Here is a 23,268-nt window from a genome sequence, read left to right as displayed (position 1 = left end):
CGGATTCCTCGGAGAGTTCCCACTCTCCAGGACCTATGTGTTGACGGCTTAAGAAATCCACTTGGACATTGTCCACTCCTGCTATGTGGGATGCCGCCAGGCGGGAGAGGTGGAGTTCCGCCCATGCCATCAACTTGTCCGTTTCCCGAGAGACACGCCGGCTCTTTGTTCCCCCTTGACGGTTGATGTACGCTACTGTAGTGGTGTTGTCTGAGAGTATCCTTATGGCTTGGCGATGAACTAAGGGGAAGAAATGCTTCAATGCGAGATGAACCACTCTGGTTTCCAGGTGATTGATCGTCCACGTCGCTTGCACTGATGTCCATCGCCCCTGCGCCAACTGCGTTTGACACACAGCTCCCCATCCGGAGAGGCTGGCATCCGTGGTGATGATCACCCACTGTGGTACCTCCAAGCCCACTCCCTGCAGCAAGTAATCCAGACTGAGCCACCAGCTCAGGCTGTCCTTGGCAACTTCCGGCAGCGGAAGAAGGGCTTGAAAATCCTGAGACACTGGCTTCCAGTGGGAGAGTAACGCACTCTACAAAGGTCGCATATATGCAAAGGCCCAAGGAACTAAATCTATAGTTGAAGCCATTGAGCCCAGGACCTGGAGATAGACCCATGCTGTGGGGAGTGAGAGGCAAAGGAAGCGCTGTACCTGAGAGATAAGAGAGCGAGTCGGTCCTGACACAGGAAGACTTTGCCCAGATTGATATCAAACCGTGCTCCTAAGAAGTCGAGCGTCTGAGAGGGAGTAAGGCTGCTCTCGGCAAAATTGACAACCCATCCGAGTGAGTGGAGCAGGTGCAAGACTCTGTCGACCACCCGCAGGCAAAGGTCCAGGGACTTCGCTTGAATGAGCCAGTCGTCCAGGTAGGGATGGACTAGAATCCCCTCCCTCCGTAGGGCTGCTGCCACCACCACCATGAGCTTGGTGAAGGTGCGGCGAGCGGTCGCCAGGCCGAAGGGCAGGGCCTGAAATTGAAAATGTTGACAGAGGATTTTGAAGCAAAGGAAGCGTTGATGTTCCTTGAAGATGGGGATGTGAAGATAAGCCTCCGTCAAGTCCAAGGAGGCTAGGAATTCTCTGTGGTGTACTGCCACTATTACGGAGCGTAACGTCTCCATCCTGAAATGTGGGCTCCTGAGGGACCTGTTGACCATCTTGAGATCCAGAATTGGATGGAAGGAGCCTTCCTTTTTGGGGACTACGAAGTAGACTGAATAATGGCCTAACCCTTGTTCCATCAGGGGCACCGGGAGGATGGCCCCTAAGTCCAGGAGCCAGTCAAGCGTCTGACATACTATACGTTGTTTCTTCACTGGGCCGCAGGGAGAGAAGAGAAACCTGTCCCTTAGGGGTCGAGCAAATTCTAAAGCGTAGCCTTGCTGTAGAATATCCAGAACTGTGACCGTGAGGAAGGCGGTCTTTGTGAGGCTGGTCTTGACTGTCGAAAATGCTGCTGACCCTGGAATCGGCTTCTAGTAGAGATGAACATCCTGGAAGTCCAAGGACGATCCTCCGGCAGTTTATGCACCTTATTTTCCCCTAGGGATTTGATGAGTTGTTCAAGATCCTACCAAACAATAGTTTGCCTTTGAAGGGGAGAGATCCCAGCTGAGACTTAGACGAAGAATCTGCCGACCAGTTATGGAGCCAGAGGAGACGCCTGGCAGAAACTGCTGACACCATTGATCTGGCCAGAAGTCATATAGCTCATTGGCCCCATAAGCTATTACCACTTCTAGGCGTTCAGCCTGTTGCGCTTCCTCTTGTGGTATGTCTTGAGCACTGAGCAGCTGTTGGACCCATCTGAGACCTGTATGCTGCATTAAAGAGCTACACACTGTGGCTCTTACCCCCAAGGCTGATACCTCAAAAATCCTTTTGAGGTATACTTCGAGCTTCCGATCCTGGAGGTCTCGGAGGGCGGCGCCACACGTCACTGGGATGGTAGTCCTTTTTGTGACCGCCGATACTGACGCGTCGACCTTGGGGACTTTGAGGAGCTCGAGGTATTCCTCCGGAAGAGGATAGAGCTTGTCCATAGCCCTTCCTACTCTCAGACTAGACACTGGCGAATCCCATTCTCTGGATAACAATTGAAGGAGCATAGGACGAAATGGGAACGTTTTCACTGGTGGATGCATTCCGGCAAGGACGGGGGTCCCCTTTCGTGGCCCCCACATTGGTGCCAGGTGGATCTTGTGGAGCATCAATATCCAACTCCGCTAGGGACATGGGGGATGAGAGGATCAAGCTCATCCCTCTGCAACAGGCGTAAGACCCTAGGGTCATCCCCTTTCCATGTGCATGTGAGAAGTCAGATCGTCTTGGTCCTGGTCAGGCACCAGAGCATCCTGAGGAGAAGAATCCAGATGGGGGACAACCCTGAATTGGAAGGATCCCCGAGGAACTGCAGTGGACTGCAGAGGATCTTCCAGTCTAATCACATTAGGAGGAGGGGGGACTGAAGATGCATCCTGGCGCTGTTCCAAACTGGCCAAGAAACATTGTGCAAAAAGAAGCACAAAATGACGGGGGGTGGAGGTCCCGAGGGAGGAATGGCAGGAAGGTCCCCAGGCATTGCTCCCTGGTCCGGGGGGGTTAACCGGAGTTAAAACCAGTGGGGAACGAGAAAAAATGCCGTCTGATTCCTCATTTGGCTGTATTGGAGCGCCCGGCTCTGAAAACAAAATGGCCGCCATTCCCGCGCTAGACGGGATCGGGGCCAACCCCCCAGCGAGCAGTCGTGTTTGGGATCGCAAGGCTGAACATCCAGCCAGCCTCGAGGGACCCTCCCCCGCCGGGGACGCACCTCGAACAAATGCCTTTGCGGGAGAGCTGCGTCCCGGGCTCTCCACAGGCAGCACATCACGCTGAGCGCGGCATGGGGGAAGGGAAGCCTAGTAATAAATCAGCACACCCCCAGAGTCTGGTAGGAGCAGGTAAGGAACCTCCGATCCGAAACGACTTGGCTCTTTTTTTTTTTTTTTTTTTTTACAAGAAGCAGAGGAATGTCGCCTCTCTGCTAGCACTGCCCCAAGGAAGGTGGCGTCTCAGGGCAGGTGCCGTCGTGAGGGGGGAGAGGTTGGACCACCAACATTCACCCCTGGAAGTCAGAGAAGGAAAGAGTACAAAAACTTACCAAATATACTCTGAAAAATGCTAGGTAACACTGCTACCAGTTCTGCCTGCAAGTTTGGAAGTGACTGAATCCTCAGAAACTAGAAACCCGTTTTTGGTTTTTTTTTTTAAACTTGATCCATCCAAACAGTGAAAGAAATTTAAATAGGAATGAAAGAGAGAGGAGAAATCTAAACTTCTATCCTCCTGTAGCTTAAATGGGGAACCGCAGGTTCTGCAACCTTCATCTATTGGAGTCAGAGAAATACTGAAGGGACGCAGAGGGTGCTCCAGGCTGTAAGAGAGCACCCTTCAAGTTTTTCTCTGACTCCATCTGTTGGAAGGGTGACAACCCACTGTCTGGGCTGATCCGGGTACGTACAGGGAACAGGTTGCACTCTTCTCATTGGTGTAGTGCGGAGATGCAGCGGCCACTGAGTCCATCTTGTACGCAGCTCACCATATCATAAGCGTCTGCCACAAACATTTGCAGACCCCATTAAGGCGCTTAGGGCACGTGCAGAGATCCGCACGCTAAGATCATTTTCCCTCTTAGCAGCCCATCACTGACAGAAAGCTGCCTGCCTCGTGGTCGGACCCCTAGCACCGGCCAAGTCAGCTGCTTCCGTATCTGCAGACTCTGATGTGTTGGACACTCCTGCCTCCCACACTGCTATCCCATACGCCCCCAGTACGTCGTGCAGCTCCTGACTATTAGTGAGGTAGTCGTGTGGTGCACCTTAGCGGATATCCCTGATTGTTTTCACACCAGCTTGACAGCCGTGATCTCTCAGATTTGGTCCCCCTCGAGCCACAAATACTGCTTCTGGGCACTCAACATTTACCTGTAGTCACACTGGCAAACTTTTTCATTTAGGTTTTTTTTTTAAATACCAAACAAGCAAAACTAATAAAGGAAAGGAAGACTTTTTCCTTTGCTGATCACCGGCATGGGAGGGAGGAGAGAAGGCCATGTGGAAGACAAGGAGGGAGCTAGACCACTGGTTATCCATGTCCTCGCCATCGTTGCTCTGAGGCCAGTCAGGGTCACCAACCCCTTGCTCAGCCACTCAACCTGGGAAATGGCCTCTCCCGAAGCCCAACACCCTTGGGAGTAGAGACTCAAGTCTCTTTCCTTGTGTTATTTCTTGTGTTTTTTAAACTCCAGACTGCAGGTTTTACAACCTCTACCTTCTGATGGAGACAGAAAAATGCTGAGGGACTGCCGGTGGCACACTAGGTTAAAAGTGTCAGCGTCAGTAAAGCTTTTCTTTCTCTGTCTCCATCTGCTGGCAGGGAGGCAAAAACCCAGGAGTCTGGACTAATCTGGAGTATGAACAGAAAAGGAAAATTGGTTCTTACCTGCTCATTTTCGTTCCTGTACAACCACAGATTCAGTCCAGACTCCTGGGTTTTGCCTCCCTCCAGCAGATGGAGACAGAGAAAGTTTCAATGACACTGCCATATAACCTACTGTGCCATCTGCAGTACCTCAGTACTGACCTGTACCCAAGCCAAGACAGCAACAATGCCAATACCAACAACAACATAATATTCCCCTGAACGAGCAGTGGGAAGTGGAAACTTAGATTAGATAAACTTGCTGATCCTGGTACGTACAGGGAAGAACCAATTTTCCTTTCCCTGTATGTACCCAGATCCCAGACTCCTAGGATGTACTAAATCTTCCCTAAACGGGGTGGGACTGCGAGAGTCCTGCTCGAAGGACACTCTCACCAAAACCCATGGCCTCTGGGGCCTGGACATCCAAACGATAATGCCTGGTGAAAAAGTGTGCAATGACTTCCAAGTAGCCGCCCTGTAAATCTCTTGCGGTGAAACTTGCTGACATTTGGCACAGGAGGCCACCTGGGAACAGGCAGAATGAGCCCTTAACACCTCCGGGACAGGACGACCCTGACAGATGTATGTGGAGCCAATGGCTTCCTTCAACCTCCGCGCAATCGTGGCTTTTGACGCCTTATGACCCTTTTTTGCACCACTCCGTAAAGCAAAACGGTGATCCAACAACCGGAAGCTGTTAGTGACTTTAAGATACTGCAACAATGCACGCTTGACATCCAAGAGTCGCAACTCTCTTGCATGAGGCTCCGCAGCATCTAAATTTGGGAAAAGCCGGGAGCTCCCCTGACTGACTTAAGTGAAACGCTGGAGCCTGTAAGCCATCCATAACCAGAACCACATCCTCCTGATTGGACTCTTTCTATGGAACCTTTATCCCTAACTCCGCAGGGACATAGAGGATCAGGGGGCCACCTTCAGATTGTCCCCCTCCACAGACGAACCTTTCCCCAGCCCCTCCTCCGGATTCTGCCCTCCCAGGGAAGGATCCACAACAGGAATACCTGCTCCAGATGGAACCCCATCTTCAGAACCAACAGAGACATCGTCCACCGCGGTCCCCTGCAAGGGCATCCCAAGGGCTTGCCGAACCCTGGTAGCCTCAGAAGCCCCTGAAACCCTGGATCTCTTCCTGGGGAGCAGATCTAGCGATGCCTCCTGCTTTGGCCCATGCTGCTCCCGTGGCTTTCCGGGCCCAAATAAGCCTTGTGTATCAACAGAACAAAATCAGCTGAAAAAGTGGAGAAATAATCCGAAGCCTCCCTCAGGAGGTCCTCCTTCCTCCCTCAATTGACCCCCCCCACCCCCGGGCCTCTACAGGGCTAAAATTGGCCTCCATAGTAGCCATGAAGGTAGCCAAGATGGCCACTGTTCCCACGCTGACCAGGAACGGATCCGCTGTCTCCTGTGCCAGACCCGCACTGCCGCTCTGTTGCTGCCACGTTTGATCCTGAACTGCCCTCTCCCCATTTGCTGCCACGTCGCACGCCTCGGGCTGCCATGACCGTGGGAATCGGCTGGCACCCAAGGGAAGGAAAATGCGAGAGCCCGCAGAAGCTAAGCCCCGATCCGGCATCAGCCTCGTTCTGCCGCCGAACTGCATTAAATTAAAAAAAACAAACACACCACCTTCCTCTTTTTTTTTTTTTAACTTTTAACAAGAACAAATAAGAAAAAAGTACTTCCCTGAACTGTAGATTGGCAGCAGGTTCTGCTATCCCTTCTGGAGGAGAGGGAACTGGCTCCACCAGCTTTCTACCTCCGGTGACGAAGGACCGGGTACACTAAGGGTCCCCAACCCGCTGCTTGTCCACCTCAAAACCAGGAGGGATGGCCCCACCAGGACCTACCAACCTCCTGGGAGGAAATCACCACTCTTTCTCTCTTTTTTTTAAATTTTTTTAAACTAGGTTCAGACTGCAGGGTTTGCGCCTCTACCATCGGCTGGAGACAGAGAAATACTGAGGGACTGCAAAGTAGCACACTGTCTCCATCTGCTGGAAGGGAGGCAAAACCCACGAGTCGGGACTGATCTGGGTACGTACAGGGAACTCCAGTTACCTTCCCCTATCACATCTGAGTATTCTTCCTCCACCCTTCCCATCCCTACGAACTTGATATCTTGCCCCCCAACATCTGTGTGATGCGAAGGCTTCCCCTTCTCTCCTCCTGAACCTGATGCGGTGCCTCTAATTTCTCATCCCTCTGCTTTCTGAAACTGTGGGTGCTCTCCCCCTTTCCCTCTCTACCCAGTGTAGTGCTTTTCAGCTGCCCACCCCTCTCTCTGTAACAGTGGGGTGCTTTCTCTCTCTCCCTCTGTACCTGATGCAGTGCCTCCAGCTGCTTTCCATCTTTGTGACAGTAGATTGTCCTCAAGCTTGAACACCAGGCAGTAAATGACATGGAGCTGCTGGTAGCCAGGAGCAGAGAGTGTGTGAAATAATATTCCATCTGCCAGCGATAAGTCCCAGATTACAAATGATTATACCTAGGAGAAAAGATAATAATTTTTAAAGATAGGTAGTATGACTGATCGATGGTTGCAAAGACACACAACCACAGATATCCCTAAAAGTCACTGTGATGATGGATCTTGGAGTATAGCCACTCACTATGGAATCTGTGAATCTCCCTAGGACATAGGTCTGTTTTTCCGAGTCCAGAGTTGTTACAGGAGGGCAGGCTGCAGAACTACATTAATCAAGGGCGGACAAATATTGCTAATACTTTACATCATGGGTCAACCTTGAGGAGTGGAGGGACCCAGAGGAGTGAGGAACTTGCTGGTACAAAATAAGACAATAAACTGCAGATACCACGACTCTTCTCTTTAGAGTCAATGAAAGAAAAATGATAAAGGCCATGCTGACTGTTTAAAAAAAAAAATCATAATTTTAAGCAAAATATTACAACAGTTTAATCTTCTGAGCTTTCATCTGTTAGATAGCACCATGGGCCAAGTAACTGAGAAATGATTGTGTCATTTGCCAATCAATGCAGTGATGTCACAGGACACAGAAGCAGCTAATCTGCTAACTTGTTAGCAAACATGGAAGCTTAAAGTAATGGGGGGGGGGGGGGGAGGGGGGCAGTGTAATATGTAAATTCAAGTTTTGTCCCTATATAAAATGCAGAACACAAAGAGAACACGCTCTGCTTTTGTTACCTTGCCTTTTCTTTCTGTAAATATTTGCTGTAAACAGGGGCGGCTCAAGGCAATCTGCTGCCTGAGGCGAGGTATGAGATGAGCCCCCTCCCCCAAAGCATGACAACTCAAATCATTTAGGGCCAAGGGGGGGGGGGGGAAGGGTCGAGTCTGGCCCCCTTCGGTGATTTCAAATGCTGCAGAAGGAGGAAAGCAGGAGTCAGAGGTCCCAGAGGAGTGACAGAGTGCCAGTGATAAAATCTCTAGGAATTTGGCAACCTTGCCACACTCGCAGGAACCCTACAGCCTACCTCCCATATTTCCCCAGCATTTACCCACTGGAGAAGTGGAAGATGGGTGAATGGTATGGTGCACTCTCTTCAGATGGGTGCAAGGGTATTAGGCACCAAACTTTACAGCCTTGCGCCCCCCTCATCACACACAATTAAAAATTGTATACATATAATATATTTGCATGAAAAAGAACAGTCAGAGTCTTCTAAGGTAAAATGCCACAACATTATTTTTACATGCACTGCTGTGATGCCAACCAGAAAACTGCAAAAAGCCACTTGGAACCCATGTGGTATTGTAAAGTGTGTTTGATATGAAAGCCATGAGTAAACAATTACGATTACAATATAATAATCCTCCCATACCAAAACAGCACTAAATGCCAGCACTCAAACAGTAACAACCCTACTTATGAAAAACAAAACTGCAGATATTACACCAGGCCCTAAAACACTAATACACTCCATATTAGGAAAACAGAAACAGCTAAGCTGCTGTAAATCCCTACCCAGAAACTACATGCTAGCAGAATATCTCACCTCAGTCACACATGCAGACCATAGCAGGACCTCACTAAATACAGAATGCAATTAATATAACCATTCAGACAAAATCTGAACCAAAAATGTGTATGCAATGCAACAATGGAAAAACAAAAATACCATCATTCCTCATAAAACAATAATAAAATCTAGAAATATAATACATCAATCATAATAGTAAAAATATACTAATAGAAAGAATAAGTATTTCCAAACAATTGAGAAATGGAACATTATTCAATAATTAAATGTTTAAAAAGTTCTCAAAACCAATACAAATATTTCAAAACAATTGACACATCAAATAATATCCAACAATTAAAACTAATAAGAATTTTAAAAATTCCCTGCTCTCCATAACATAAAAAGTTGCCAACAGTGACCACAATCCAGGCTACAAGTACCTGGTAAGTACCAAAACACTAAGTAGATCCCACGCTACTGATGCCAGTAATAGCAGTGGCTATTCTCTTAGACTCCTTGATTAATATCAGTTAATGGACTTCTCCTCCAAGAACTTATCCAAACCTTTTTTAAACCCAGCTACACTAAATGCGCTAACCATATCCTCTAGCAACAAATTCCAGAGCTTAATTGTGCGTTGAGAGAGAGAGAGAATTTTTTCTGATTAGTTTTAAATGTGCTACCTGCTAACTTCATTGAGTGCCCCCTAATCCTATTATCCGAAAGAGTAAATAATCAATTCACATTTATCCATTCTCATGATTTTAAAGACCTCTATCATATCCCCCCTCAGCAGTCTCTTCTCCAGGCTGAACGCCCTAACCTCTATAGAGGAGATATTGCATCCCCTTTATCATTTTGGTTGCCCTTCTCTGTACCTTCTCCATCGCAACTATATCTTTTTTGAGATGTGGCAACCAGAACTGTACACAGTATTCAAGGTGTGGTCTCACCATGGAGCGATACAGAGGCATTATGACATTTTCTGTTTTATTCACTATTCCCTCCCTCTGTTTTTTGACTGCTGCAGCATACTGAACTGATGAATTCAATGTATTATCTACTATGATGCCTAAATCCTTTTCCTGGGTGGTAGCTTCTAATATGGAACTTAACATCGTGTGACTACAGCATGGATTATTTTTCCCTATATGCATCACCTTGCACTTGTCCACATTAAATTTCATCTGCCATTTGGATGCCCAATCTTGCAAGGTCCTCCTGCAATTTTTTTCATTTCATTTTTTTTCATTTATTAAAATTTATTGATCGCCTAACACAAAATAGGCCTAGGCGGATGAACAAAAAATAACATACATAATAAAAACAATAAGCACAAACTTTAGACAAACATTTTTTTTAGTTTCACAGAACTGGGGGGAAAAATACTACCAAATAATGGTATCTATGTCCCTAAATCAAGTTATTTATTATTTGTCAGTTGACATTAACGAAAGCTCATAACAATTACTCTACTCACATTATTCTCATTTTTCAAATCCGCTTGTGATTTAACTAATCTGAATAATTTTGTATCATCTGCAAATTTGATTAGCTCACTCATCATATTCCTTTCCAGATCATTTATAAATATATTGAAAAGCACTGGTCCAAGTTTATATCCCTGAGGCACTCCACTGTTTACCCTTTTCCATTGAGAAAATTGACCATTTAATCCTTCGCTGTTACCTGTCTTTTAACCAGTTTGTAATCCACGAAAGTACACCACCTCCTATCCCATGACTTTTTAGAAGCCTCTCATGAGGGACTTTGGATTTTCAGAAGTTGTTTGACAAACACACTACATTTACTGACTCACCTTTATCCACGTTTATTAACCCCTTCAAAAAAATGAAGATTTGTGAGGCAAGACTTGCCTTGGGTAAATCTATGCTGACTATGTTCCATCAAACCATGCTTTCTATATGCTCTGTGATTTTGATCTTTAGAATAGTTTCTACTATTTTTCCCGGCACTGAGATAAGACTCATTAGTCTATAGTTTCCTGAATCACCCCTGGAGCCCTTTTAAATATTGGGGTTACATTGGCCACCCTCCAGTCTTCAGGTATAATGGATGATTTTAATGATATGTTACAAATTCTAAGTAATACATCTGAAATTTCATTTTTGAGTTCCTTCAGAACCCTGGGGTGTATACCATCCGGTCCAGGTGATTTGCTACTCTTTAGTTTGTCAATCTGGCCTACTACATCTTCCAGGTTCACAATGATTTGATTCAGTTCATCTGAATCATCACCCTTGAAAATCATCTCCAGAACCGGTATCTCTCCAACATCCTCATTAGTAAACAAAGCAGCAAAGAATTCATTTAGTCTTTCTGCAATGGCCTTATCATCCCTAAGAGCCCTTTCAACTCCTCGGTCATCTAATGGTCCAACCAACTCCCTCACACATTTCTTGCTTCAGATATTTTTAAAATAGTTTTTATTATGAGTTTTTGCCTCTGCCACCAACTTCATTTCACTGAGATTACCCACTGATCCTGTGTGATGTTGGTCCACTCCCCGTAAAAATCTGCCAGCCGGCCTCCTATATAGGGAATGGCAGAGTGAACTGGCCTCGCTTCATTGGAAGGACTTGACCGCTGCTGCTCCTCCCGTCGCAGGAGCTCTAAAACGTTGTCGCCCTCCATGAAAGGATTGACCTCAGCCGGAGCCCCGCGGTTGCTGAAAAGGCTTTTGTGACTGTGTCCCTATGGGCCCTCTGGAAGGAGAAGACCGTCTGGTGTCCCTGAAGCGTGACCTGGATTGAAACGCCTGGCGATTCCTCGGCTTGTCCTCCGGCAGCTTGTGAAGCTTTGTCTCACTCAGCTGCTTGATGAGTTGTTCCAGCTGCTCACCAAACAAGAGACGACCCTTGAAAGGTAAAGAGCCTAACAGGGCCTTAGAAGAGACATCTGCCGACCTGTGACGGAGCCAAAGTAACCGTCTGGCCGCAACCGCCGAACTCATGACACACGAGAGCGAACGTCCCAAGTCGTACAGCACATCTGCTACATATGCGACTGATGCCTCCACGCGATCTGCATCCGACGTATCGGTCCCAGGAGGTGCATCCTGAAAATTCTGCACCCATCGCAGACATGCCCTCTGCATAAAGCCGGAGCACACGGCAGCCCGGAGCCCCAAGGCTACACTCTCAAAAACCCTCTTAAGGTGAAGCTCCAACGTCCAGTCCAGAACATCCTTGAGGGCCGTGGCCCCTTCCACCGGCATCGTAGTCTTCTTGGTGACCACGGAAACTGCCGCATCAAGCTGCAGAAGTGCAAAAAGCTCCAAGGTTTGTTCCAGCAATGGGTAGAGCTTGGCCATAGCCCTACATACCCTCAAACCGGAGTCCGGGGAATCCCATTCGTGCTCAATCAATTGCTGGACCGACCTATGGTACAGGAAGGCGGAAGGGGGAGCACGAAGACTATCCAGCACGGGGTCCGCACCATCCACTCCGGAACCTCCTGCGGGGGTTTTAACCCCAGCTCCTCAAGGACCTGAGGAAGTAGAGGTGCCAGCTCCTCTCTCCGGAAAAAACGAAGAATCTTGGGATCATCCCCTTCTGCAACTGATGGCAGTCCTATGTCATCTCCCTGGTCTGGGTCCGGCAAAAGAAGATCAGGCGCTGAAAACCCCGACGCCACACCAGCCGGGACCTGTGAGCCCCCTGGCACCCCCACGGGGCCAGGCCAGACTGGAATGGCTGAATCTCACGGCCGCGCAAATCCTGTCACAGAATTGTTAGGCTGCGGACCCGAATTCTGAGGGGCCAAAAATCCTGGAGCCCCCCCATCACCTCCTGCTGCGCCAGGTAAGCCTGGTGCAAGAGGAGAATGAACTCTGGGGAAAGGGGACGTGTACCCGGAAGCAAATTGGGGATCTGGCCTCCCTCCAGTCCCTGAGGTAAGGGAGCCGAAGAACCTGCTCCTCCAGCGAGCCCCTGTGCATCAGGGGGCCCAGGATGGATGGGTGAAGCCACGGAGGAGAATCCCCCTCTCCCTCCGATAATGGCAGTGGGCGCGAATCCGCATTCAAAATGGCCACTGCTCCAGTCTGGAGGGAGCCGGCAGACCCAGCAGTAGCAGGAGACTGTAAAGCCTGTCCGATTGCGGCAGCCACGCTTTTACAGAGGCGCCGGCGTTTGCCCCCATCCGGGAGGAGTGAGGGCCCTTCCCCCCCGAAATACAACCCGAACAGAGGCCCGATCTACTGAGGTGTGCTGGGATCGCCCCACACGCGCGGCAAGACAAGCCGCGAACCATGCCGGTAGGCACACGAAAGAACACAAAATCAAAAATTAAAGAAAAGTGCCAAAAAGAAACCCGATCGGGGAAAGGGGGGGGGGTGGAAAAGAGAGGGAGACACCAAGGAGTCTTACTGTCAGCCGACTCCCTGCTTGTTACAAATATTTTTTTTTTAAACTTTAAAAATTAAACAAAAAACAGAGCTTCTCTCCCAGAGCTAAAAGGAGCTGTCCAGCTCAAAACAGCTGCTGAAATAAAGGGAGAGAAACCTCTGACCAAAAGAAGGGCTGCAAGCCGCACGGCCAGCCTCATGAGGGGAGGGATCTGGACCACTAGATTTACACTACACAGTACAACTTGGACCTTGACCGGTTCACCTCAACCGAGCAGAGAAGGTTTCCTCAAGAAACCAATCCACTGGGAGGAAGGCTCACCTGAAAAGAAAAATCGAAAATGAAAAACAGCAAGGGTAAAAGGAAAAGCCCTGCAGGTTAATGCACCAGCAATCTGCTGGAGACAGATAAATACAGAGCCAATATGGCACCGAGGTGCACCAGGGATTTTTCAAGCAGTGTCAGCGAGGCTTTATCTGCCATCATCTGCTGGCAGGGATGAATTAACCCAGGAGTTCTGGACTGATCCGGGTATGTACAGGGAACTAATAGCGCCCGCAACATGAAAATGCATGTTGATGGGCCTATTAGTTATTCCCTCGCGATACAGAAAGTAAAATGTGCAGCCAAGCCGCACATTTTACTTTCAGAAATTAACGCCTGCCAAAAGGTAGGCATTAATTTCGGCCAGCACAGGGAAAGTGTACAGAAAAGCAGAAAAAACTACTTTTCTGTACACCCTCCGACTTAATATCATAGCGATATTAAGTCGGAGGCCCCAAAATAAAAAAAAAAAAAATTTTAAAATCTGCCTGCGGCCCGCGGGTTGGAAGACGGACGCTCAATTTTGCCGGCGTCCGTTTCTGAAGCCATGACTGTCAGCGGGTTTGAAAACAGACACCGGTAAATTGAGCGTCGGCTGTCAAACCCGCTGACAGCTGCCGCCTCCTTTTACCATGGGCCCTCATTTGCATATTTTTTTTTACTGAATCGCACGCCCAGGAGAGTGGCCTGGGCGCGCGTCAGGAGAGCAGGCGCTCGCTGGCTCTCCCTCGCGTCTTACTGTATCGGCCCGATAATGAGGGAGACAGTTGAGGGAATAAAAATTGGGAAAATTCTGGTTAACTGCAAATGAAGGCTCATGCTGCGAGAACCCTTTCAAAGACTGGTTCTAGTTGAGCTGGATGCACAAAGGAACAGGAGGAAATGTTACGGTTTCCTGCCCAGTGAGTCCCAGCAGCCTATCCTAATGCTACGGCTGCATGCAGACACTGGGCTCCAAGGGGTTTCTGAATGTCACTTTTCTGATTTAGGGCCACAGGTAAGCTGAGAGCACAGAGAACACAGCAGCAGGCCTGTAATTATTTACACCCCCAAAAAAATGACAAGAGAGACCCCTAAAGATGAAGCAAAGTGCAGGCTCAGGAAACATGCAAATCACTAGCTTAAGGCCTTCAATTACATCCTCTAACTGTAAACACTGCCCACTTGAGGAATGAAAACACATATATGCAGCACCTGTACCCACACCCAGCTGCTGCAACACAGTTCACTCACAGAGCACCTGTGCCCACACCCTGCTGCAACAATTCACTCCCACAGCACCTGTGCCCACACCCAGCTTCATCACAATTCACTCACACAGCACCTGTGCCCACACCCAGCTGCAACACAATTCACTCCCACAGCACCTGTGCCCACACCCTGCTTCATCACAATTCACTCACACAGCACCTGTGCCCACACCCTGCTTCATCACAATTCACTCACACAGCACCTGTGCCCACACCCAGCTTCATCACAATTCACTCACACAGCACCTGTGCCCACACCCAGCTGCAACACAATTCACTCCCACAGCACCTGTGCCCACACCCTGCTTCATCACAATTCTCTCACACAGCACCTGTGCCCACACCCTGCTTCATCACAATTCACTCACACAGCACCTGTGCCCACACCCAGCTTCATCACAATTCACTCACACAGCACCTGTGCCCACACCCAGCTGCAACACAATTCACTCCCACAGCACCTGTGCCCACACCAAGTTACTCACAGGTACACATCCACACACCCCTACTTACCTGCTAGATTGCTGTAAGTGATATTCACCCCTTTAGTAGAAGGAGGGGCTTCAGGACTACCACAGAGAAACTGATATTTTGAAAGCCATCCCATCTGAGACAGACAGAGACAGACATGGTCAGATTAAGCCTTAAAAATAGCAGCCGTGGATGCAATCATAGAAGCCAGTTCTCCTACCCCTATCCCACAGGAAGTGCAGGACTGGGACCACAAGAGGTCTCTCCCTGTATGCAGCCTCCCTGCCCTATCCTATACCAGCCTAACCACCATCCCACAATGAGTGCGGCACTGGGCCTATAGGAACCAATCTCACAACAGCTCATCCACCAGTTCTACAGTAAGTGAGATGCTGGGCCAAAGCTTTGGACTACTCTTTTTGTGTCTGGGAAGCAGTCAATTAGAAATGGTAAATAAATAATTAAACAAACAGAAGCCGATCCAACCTATTCAGAGCTGTAACTAGGCACTTTAGCACCTGGGCATGTAATGCACTCATCCAGGCTTTTCATATTCTGCTGTCTCTCACTTGCTTTTCCCACCCCAAAGGGCTTTGCGCCATGGTTGGCTGCTCCTCTGGTTCCACCCCTAGTTATGGCCCTGCCCATGTGAGAACTGCACAATGCCCCCGGTTGCTCATCCTCCATCCCACAGCAAGAACAGTACTGGTACCTCTTTTCGATGTAGAGCATTAACAAGTGTGGTCTTTCCAACACCACAATGCCCACAGATGAAGAGTTTCACCGGCCGGTTTTTCAGCTGTTGGCAGGATTTTGCTAGGTCCGAGCTCTGTTGCTCCTAAGATTACCAGGAGGGGAGAGACAGGTGAGGAGGCAGGCGAAAGAAGAGAAGGAAAAATAGAAATGGAGGGAAAGGATAAGGAGAAAAAAAGGAAAAGAGGAGGGTGAGGAATGAAGAAAGAGAAAATGAGGAAGATCATTAATAAGGACACAGTATTAACACATCGCAGCAAGACATGGTAGGGATTTCTCTCTGCAAATATACAGGGATGATTACCTCAGTTTTCTCACTGATTAAGTGAAGGATGGGCACAGGTGTGGCCGTGAGTCTTGCTACATCCAGCACCTTCAGTCCAGCCTGCGGGGAAAGGCTTCTATAAAATCCAAGAGAACTACAAGTATTCCACCATCCCTTCTGGTCTACAGATCTAATCCCTGCCTTCCAAAGTATCACCCTCTGCAGGGATCCTGTGCTACCAGTCCCAGGAGATGGAGCTTCCCTCTGTGGCACACCATCATTCTCTCACACACATGAGAACGCCAGATTATCACTTGCACTCCACAACTTGAGACATTTCAACTTCTGTTTTCAAACTTAGCTGAGTTCTTAACCTTGGTTTGTGACAAACTGGTGGTCTACTAACCTCATTCCTGTACAGGACACACCCTGAATTCTCCAGGATCTGCCTTACAAGCTCCACGTAACCTTTATCGGTGCTCTGAGCCGAACCCCTCACTGCATGGAAAAGGAAGGACTCTCCATTCTACAAAACAAGCAGGAATCAGAGAAAGGACAGAAAATCGGTTCTTACCTGATAATTTTTGTTCCTGTATACCAACGGATCAGTCCAGACTCCTGGGTTAAGTCATCCCTGCCAGCAGATGGAGACAGACAAAGCCTCGCTGACACTGCTTGAAAACCCCTGGTGCCACCTGCAGGAGCTCAGTATTGATCTGTACCCAAGCTGAAAAATTACACCATGTGCAATAACTGACTAAAAATGTCACAAATAACTGCAAACGTCTCAAAAAACTTGAAAAGCGGTATAAGTTTACAAACAAGAACGGAAGTTTGCTGACAAAGTGATAGCTGAGCGGATGACTCTCTCTTCTAACCTGGGTGGGTTCTGGACTGATCCGTTGGTACTACAGGAACGAAAATTATCAGGTAAGAACCAATTTTCTTTCCCTGTACGTACCCAGATGAGTCCAGGACTCCTGGGATGTACCAAAGCTTCCTAGAGAGGGTGGGACCTGCAGACTGCCACTCGCAAGACACCTTCACCAAAAGATCCATAATCCGAAAATCCCAAATCCAACCTGTAATGCCTTGCAAAAGCATGCAGCGACTTCCAAGTCGCTGCCCTGCAAATCTCTTGCGGAGATACTAACTGCGCCTCCGCCCATGAAGCAGCCTGAGCCAGCGTCGAATGAGCTCGCAAACCGTCAGGAACCTGGCGGCCTTTGAGAATGTATGCTGACCCAATAGCCTCCCTAAGCCACCTGGCAATCATTGTTTTGGGGGCCTTGGTCCCCCTTCTTTGGGCCGCTCCATAACACAAACAGATGATCCGATCTTCGGAATTCATTAGTAACTTTGAGATAACAAAGCAAAGTTCTGTGGATTTCCAACAGCCTAAGCTCCCGGGCATGCGGCGTAGAATCATCCAAGTCTGAAAACACTGGGAGCTCGATAGTCTGATTAACATGAAAGGCAGACACAACCTTTGGGGTAAATGAAGAAACTGTACGCAACGTTATACCTGAATCAGACATTTGAAGAAAAGGATTCCTACATGACAAGGCCTGCAATTCTGAAATCCTCCTAGCGGAACAAATGGCCACCAAGAACACCACCTTGAGAGTTAAATCTTTAAGAGTCGCTCTCCGAATAGGTTCAAAAGGAGTGTGTCACACAATACTTGCAGAACCAGATTAAGGTTCCAGGAAGGGCAAATTTTCCGTACCGGAGGCCTCAAATTCTTAACTCCCAAAGAAACGCTGCACATCAGGGTGAGAAGACAGGGAATAACCCTCAATTTTGTCTTGTAAGCAAGCAAGTGCCGCTACCTGCACTTTTAGGAAATTAAAGGCAAGACCTTTAGCCAACCCTCTTGTAGAAAAGACAAGAAGTGAGATATCGAGGCCTGAACTGCAAGAACCCCCTCGTTCGGAACACCCAATTTTCAAACACTTTCCAGACCCGAATATATGAGAGGGAAGTGGATTGCCGTCGAGCCTGTAAAAGTGTAGTAATCACCGGTTTCTGGATATCCTCTCTGTCGCAAGTGACGCCTCTCAAAAGCAAGCCGCTAGACAAAAGTGATCCTGCCTGATCAGAAAATACAGGACCTTGACGAAGCAGTTCAGAGAGGTGACTCAGTGCAATGGACCGTCCACTGCCAAATTGACAAGATCCGCGAACCATGGTTAACGCGGCCACTCTGGAGCTACCAGGATCACCTCTCCTGGGTGCTTTTCTATTCTGTGCAATACTTTGCCCACCAGCGGCCACGACGGGAATACATACAGTAAGACTTTGGAGGCAGCAAGGCACAACTAGAGCGTCGACTCCCTCGGCCCTGGACTCTCTCCTGCGACTGAAGAAACCGAGGAGCTTTCGCATTGAGCCGAGTCGCCATTTAAATCGACGAGGTGACGACCCCAATGTCTCCAAATGAGCCGCATCACGGACTCCGCCACTCTCACTTGCCTGGAATCTAATGTTTGACGAACTGAGAAAATCGGCCTGAAAAACGTTGTTGACCCCCTGCAATATGAGAGGCCACCAGCTGAATCAAGTACCTTTCTGCCCATTGAAAACAGCTGTCTCGTTTTCCAGTTATTCCTTGACTCCTTGGTCTGCCTTGGCGATTGATGTACGCAACCGTTGTGCGTTGTCCGACAGAAACTCTGACCGAACGTCCCTGAATGAGGGGAAAGAAAGGTTTGAAGAGCTAATCGTACCGTGGGTCTCCAACCGATTGATAGGCCACGAGGCCTCCATCACCGACTAAGTACCCCTGGGCCGACTGTTGCTCACAGACCGCTCCCCAACCAGAAAGACTGGCGTTGGTAGTGAGAACCACCCACTCCGGAACCACTAGGCTGACTCCACGCTGCCGTTTGGAAGACTGTAGCCACCATGATAAACTGTTCCGCACCGACAATTCCAACAAAATCAGTAAATGAAAAGCCTGCGACAGAGGATTCCATTTGTCCAATGGTGCCCTAGAGGTCTTGCCTTCTGTCTCCATCTGCTGGTGCGGAGTCACAACCCAGGTGTCTGGACTGATCCGGGTACGTACAGGGAATAGTTGTTCGCTTCGTGACTGGCGAAACCGCCGAGTCAACCTTCGGGACCGTAAGCAGCTCTAGGAAATCCTCAGGGAGAGGATACAGTTTTCCTTTGCCCTGCTGACCTTGAGGGAGGCTTCAGGCGAGTCCCATTCCCTAGCTAACAGCTGGAGAAAGGTAGGATGAGTAGGAAAGGCCTGTTCGGAGGGTGGAGCCCCCGCCAGAACAGGATCCCCCTTCTTCTCCTGACGGATTGGGACCAGTGGATCCAGACGAGGCTCAATGCCCAGTTCTTGTAGGATACGAGGGATAAGAGTGTCAAACTCGTCCCTTCGGAAAATCCGCAACACTCTGGGATCCTCCCCTTCCATTTGTGAAGCAAGCAGGGGATCCTGGGGACTCATCCAAGTCCAGGTCTGGCCCCTGATCCACAACCACCCCCCCCGCAGGGGGAGGAACCAAATGCACCCGAGAGGACCCCTGAGGGACCCCCGGGGCCCCTACTCCCTGGGGGACTCCCACAGGAGGAGGGTCAGCCATCCTGGGGACCTTGGGCGGCAGGGGCCAGGGAGAGGATCCGAAGGCTGTGACATCCTGGCCAGAATGGCATTGTGCATGAGAAGCCACAAAATCTGTAGAAACAGGGGCGGGCCCGAAGGGGGCAAAAATGAAGGATCCCCCGCAGGCAGGACAGGCTCCAGAGGGGAAACCGGTGTTAAAACCGGTGGAAACAGCATCAAAATATCAGCCGATGGGTCCTCTGTAGGGGCCGGGCCCGCCGGCTCTGCATCCAAGGTGTCCGCCGTTCCCACGCTAAACGGGATTGGGGCCTGCCTCTGCGAGCGCGATTGGCTTTGCGAAATTGTACTTCCCGCCGGCTGCGAGGTGCCATCCCCCCCTAGGAAGGCACCTCATGCAGATCCCCTCGTGGGAGAGCCATGACCCGGGCTTTCCGCACGCCGAACATCTGAAGGCCCTTGGCATGACCGAGGGGAGGGGAGGGGGGCCACGAGGAAAAGGCAAGAAGTGCCGCGGAGAGCGGGAAAGGACGACCTCCGCTTCAAAACTCACACCGACCCTAGGAGCTCCTGCTCCCTTCTGTCAGGCACTGCAGAGGAATGTGACCTCTCTGGGGCTGGCAGCCCTGGGGAATGCGCGTCTCAGGGCCGCAGGTCGGAACGTGGCAAGGGGGGGGGGGGAGAGGTTGAAACCTCCAACATGCACCCCCAGTCGGGCTGTATTGGGAAATAACCTGAAGAAACCAAAGTATACCCACTTACCCTGTACAGCCAGAGGTGAAGAGAAAAACAAAAACCAGACAGAGGGAGAGAAGGAACAAATCTGTCTACAAGTTTGAAAGTATAAAATCTCTTCTTTTTTTTTTTTTTTTCTTTTAAAACTAGAGAGCTTGATCCATCCAAAGAAGCTTAGTAGAGGTAAGAGAAAAGAACAAGTACACTGACAATGTACTGGGGGAAACAAAGGTTCCCCTGCTCCTATCTGCTGGAGTCAGAAAGATACTGAAGAGTAGCAGAGGGTGCTCTGGTTTATAAGGCAGCACCCTCCGAAGCTTTGTCTGACTCCATCTGCTGGAAGGGGGACATAACCCACCATCTGGACTGATCCTGGAACGTACAGGGAATGTGGAATTTTTTTTTTTTTTTTATAGTGCTACTTAACCAGACAACTTTACTGGCTAGGTTTCAAAGTTATCTGGCTATAAGTAACCAGACAACTTTCGGTGAGTATGTTCAGTGGGAGTTTTATCTCCCTGAATATCTGGGACAAATTATCTGGCTAACTTGAACCAGATAACTTGTCCGCTTGTCGGCTTAAGGCCTGATTTTTAATCCCCTGTGCGCGGGGAATATGGGGGCTATGAGTGCAGCTGGGCCTTGCGCGTGCCATGCACATTTTAGAAGATGTCCGGCCGCGTGCATAACCTCTGTTACGCACACAAGCGCCAGGCCTCTTCCAAGGGGCGATCCGGGACAGCGCCATTCACTGCTCTGCCGGCGCAAACAACTTACTTCAGGTTGGGTCCTGAAGTAAGTATTGGGTCCTGAAGTAAGTATTGCAACAACAAAAAAAATGATTCGGTAGGATTTAGGGCTTGGGGAGGAGAGGGGGAAGGGAGGTTAGGGTAGGGAGCAGACTGGGAGGTAACTGGGGAAGGCTGCAATGCGTCACTGCGCGAATTTGCAGAATTTAATCCTCCCTTGCGCACGTGGATTATAAAATCCAGCATGCATGTGCGAGCAGCCCGCTGATTTTATAACATGTGCGCACCGGCGCCCGCATGTTATAAAATCGATGCGTCCATGTGTGCATGCCGGGAAGCACGCGCACCTTACAAAATCTACTAGTTACTGAATATGCCCCCTCAATACTACCTCAAGTATCATATTCTAATAGCATCTTGCCTCCCAAGCATCCACATCCTTGAAGCAGCTGCCATTCTACTCCCACAGCCCAACCCTACCCAATCATGCCTATGCCATACCTTATCCCTGGCCGTAGCCAGTGATGAATCCTGGTCAAGCAGAAGCTGGCATATCTGAAGTGAGCCTACTGACGCCGCCAAGTGCAGACAGGTATTCTCATCCTGTACATAAAACCAGAGACCATGAGAATGCATGGGGAAGGCTGGAATAACTCCCTTTTGTTCCAGAGCTGTAAGCTTGTGAAGGATCTAACCTGGTTTCTGAGCTGCAGATCTGGTGTATGTTTCAGTATGCACCGGCAGATCTGCAGGGATTTCTGGGATACAGCCATGTGCAATGGGGTATTCCCATTCTAGAAGAGATAATGAGAGCAGAACATTAAGACATATTGAGGAGCTGAAGGAGGGCATGAAACACAGTGATGACAGCTTTTGTAGGGGGAACATATGATACTGTATTGCCTGAGGAGAAGAGAGGAGGGGGGGGGGGGGGGGGGGGAGGGGAGGGTGCAACCCACACTGCATCATCTAGCATTTTCTGTTCTTCGATCCCACTTCAAACAGCCCAATATACCTGGCATCTATCCTACCCCCATAGCGCTCTGTATTCCCCATACCACCCATAGAGGTAGATCTTAAAAAAGTACGCCGGATTTTATAAGATACGCGTGTAGCCGCGCGTATCTTATAAAATCCGGGGTCGGCGCGCGCAAGGCTGCGCAAAATCGGCAGCCTGCGTGCGCCGAGCCGTGCAGCCTGCTTCCGTACCCTCCAAGGCCGCTCCAAAATCGGAGCGGCCTCGGAGGGAACTTTCCTTCCGCGTCCCCCCACCTTCCCCTCCCTTCCCCTATCTAACCCATCCCCCAGCCCTACCTAAATCCCCCCCCCTACCTTTGTTGTGCAAGTTACCCCTGCTTGAAGCAGGCGTAACTTGTGCACGCCGCCTCTGCATCCCCCGGCACAGGCTGCAGTGCCGGGGGACTCGGGACAGCCCTCCCGGCACACCCATGAATCGTCACCATGCACCCGGACCCACCCCCCCACCCCTTTTGCGCGTCCCAGGGCTTTGCACGCGCCGGCGGCCTATGCAAAATAGGCGCGCCGGTGCGCGAGTGCCCTACGCGCGTAAATGTGGCCGGATTTACGCGCGCAGGGCTTTTAAAATCTAGCCCTTAGTGTGTCCTGCAACCCCTTCCTCTATCCCACCCACATCCCTTACATCTCCCACCTTCATCCTATTCCTTCACTGCCCTATGTTCCTCCTGATCTCACCATCTCACAATAACATATAGTAATGAGAGCAGAAAAGGACCAAATGGTACATCCAGTCTGCCCAGCAAGCTTAAGGTTGTAACTGCTGCTCCATGCAGTTATCTCCAAGCCTTATGATAACCCATACATATTGCAGCTGGCAACATTTTTTACTGGATGATGAGCTTTCTTGAAAATTCAGACAGTGCTGCTTGATGTGCTTTGCTTATGACTTGGCCATAGAAGCAGTCCTGTGCATCAGTACCCCAGAATGTAGAAGTTGGAGCCCTCTTGGTTGTTGCCTGAATCCAATTCTCCTTTTCCCCCTGCCGTTGAAGCAGAGAGCAATGTTACAGTTGCATTAAAAGCATCAATGCTTATTGGATAAGGGTAGTAATCTCCATGTCTTCTGCTAAGGGTAGTAACTACTGCACCAGCTACGTAGTTACCCCCCCATGCACACTTTTCTTCATTTCTGTCCTCTAGCCATCTCAGCGGGGAGTAATGTTGCAATTGCATTAAAAGCATCAAGGCTTATTGGTTAAGGGTAGTAATTTTCATGCCTTCTGCTAAGGGTAATAACCACTGCACCAGAATGCTTTTCTTATTTCCATCCTCTAGCCTTTAGAGGTTCACAGTGTTTAT

At 49.4% G+C, this 23,268-nt stretch overlaps 2 protein-coding genes across 2 annotated transcripts in view; both read right to left on the bottom strand.

Annotated features, from left to right (window-relative positions):
• The window catches only part of LOC115098872 (death-associated protein kinase 1-like), a 31,634-nt gene extending 24,665 nt beyond the window's left edge, over window positions 1-6,969 (bottom strand). The window contains exon 1 of the mRNA XM_029615920.1: window positions 6,815-6,969. Coding sequence (XP_029471780.1) covers window positions 6,815-6,943 — 129 coding nt within the window. The 5' untranslated portion in view covers window positions 6,944-6,969. The remainder of the gene's footprint in view (window positions 1-6,814) is intronic.
• A 6,103-nt stretch (window positions 6,970-13,072) lies between these two features.
• LOC115099055 (ankyrin-3-like) overlaps window positions 13,073-23,268 on the bottom strand; it is a 36,345-nt gene continuing 26,149 nt past the window's right edge. Inside the window, exons 6-12 of the mRNA XM_029616332.1 lie at window positions 21,627-21,725; window positions 21,433-21,534; window positions 16,277-16,396; window positions 15,910-15,990; window positions 15,565-15,690; window positions 14,895-14,988; window positions 13,073-13,128 (exon numbers count right to left, since the gene is read on the bottom strand). Coding sequence (XP_029472192.1) covers window positions 13,073-13,128; window positions 14,895-14,988; window positions 15,565-15,690; window positions 15,910-15,990; window positions 16,277-16,396; window positions 21,433-21,534; window positions 21,627-21,725 — 678 coding nt within the window. The remainder of the gene's footprint in view (window positions 13,129-14,894; window positions 14,989-15,564; window positions 15,691-15,909; window positions 15,991-16,276; window positions 16,397-21,432; window positions 21,535-21,626; window positions 21,726-23,268) is intronic.

Source organism: Rhinatrema bivittatum, chromosome 9, assembly GCF_901001135.1.
Source record: "Rhinatrema bivittatum chromosome 9, aRhiBiv1.1, whole genome shotgun sequence".
Classification (NCBI taxonomy): domain Eukaryota; kingdom Metazoa; phylum Chordata; class Amphibia; order Gymnophiona; family Rhinatrematidae; genus Rhinatrema; species Rhinatrema bivittatum.
The sequence above is the reverse complement of the archived record's forward strand: the minus strand, read 5'-3'. Positions and strand labels throughout refer to the sequence as shown.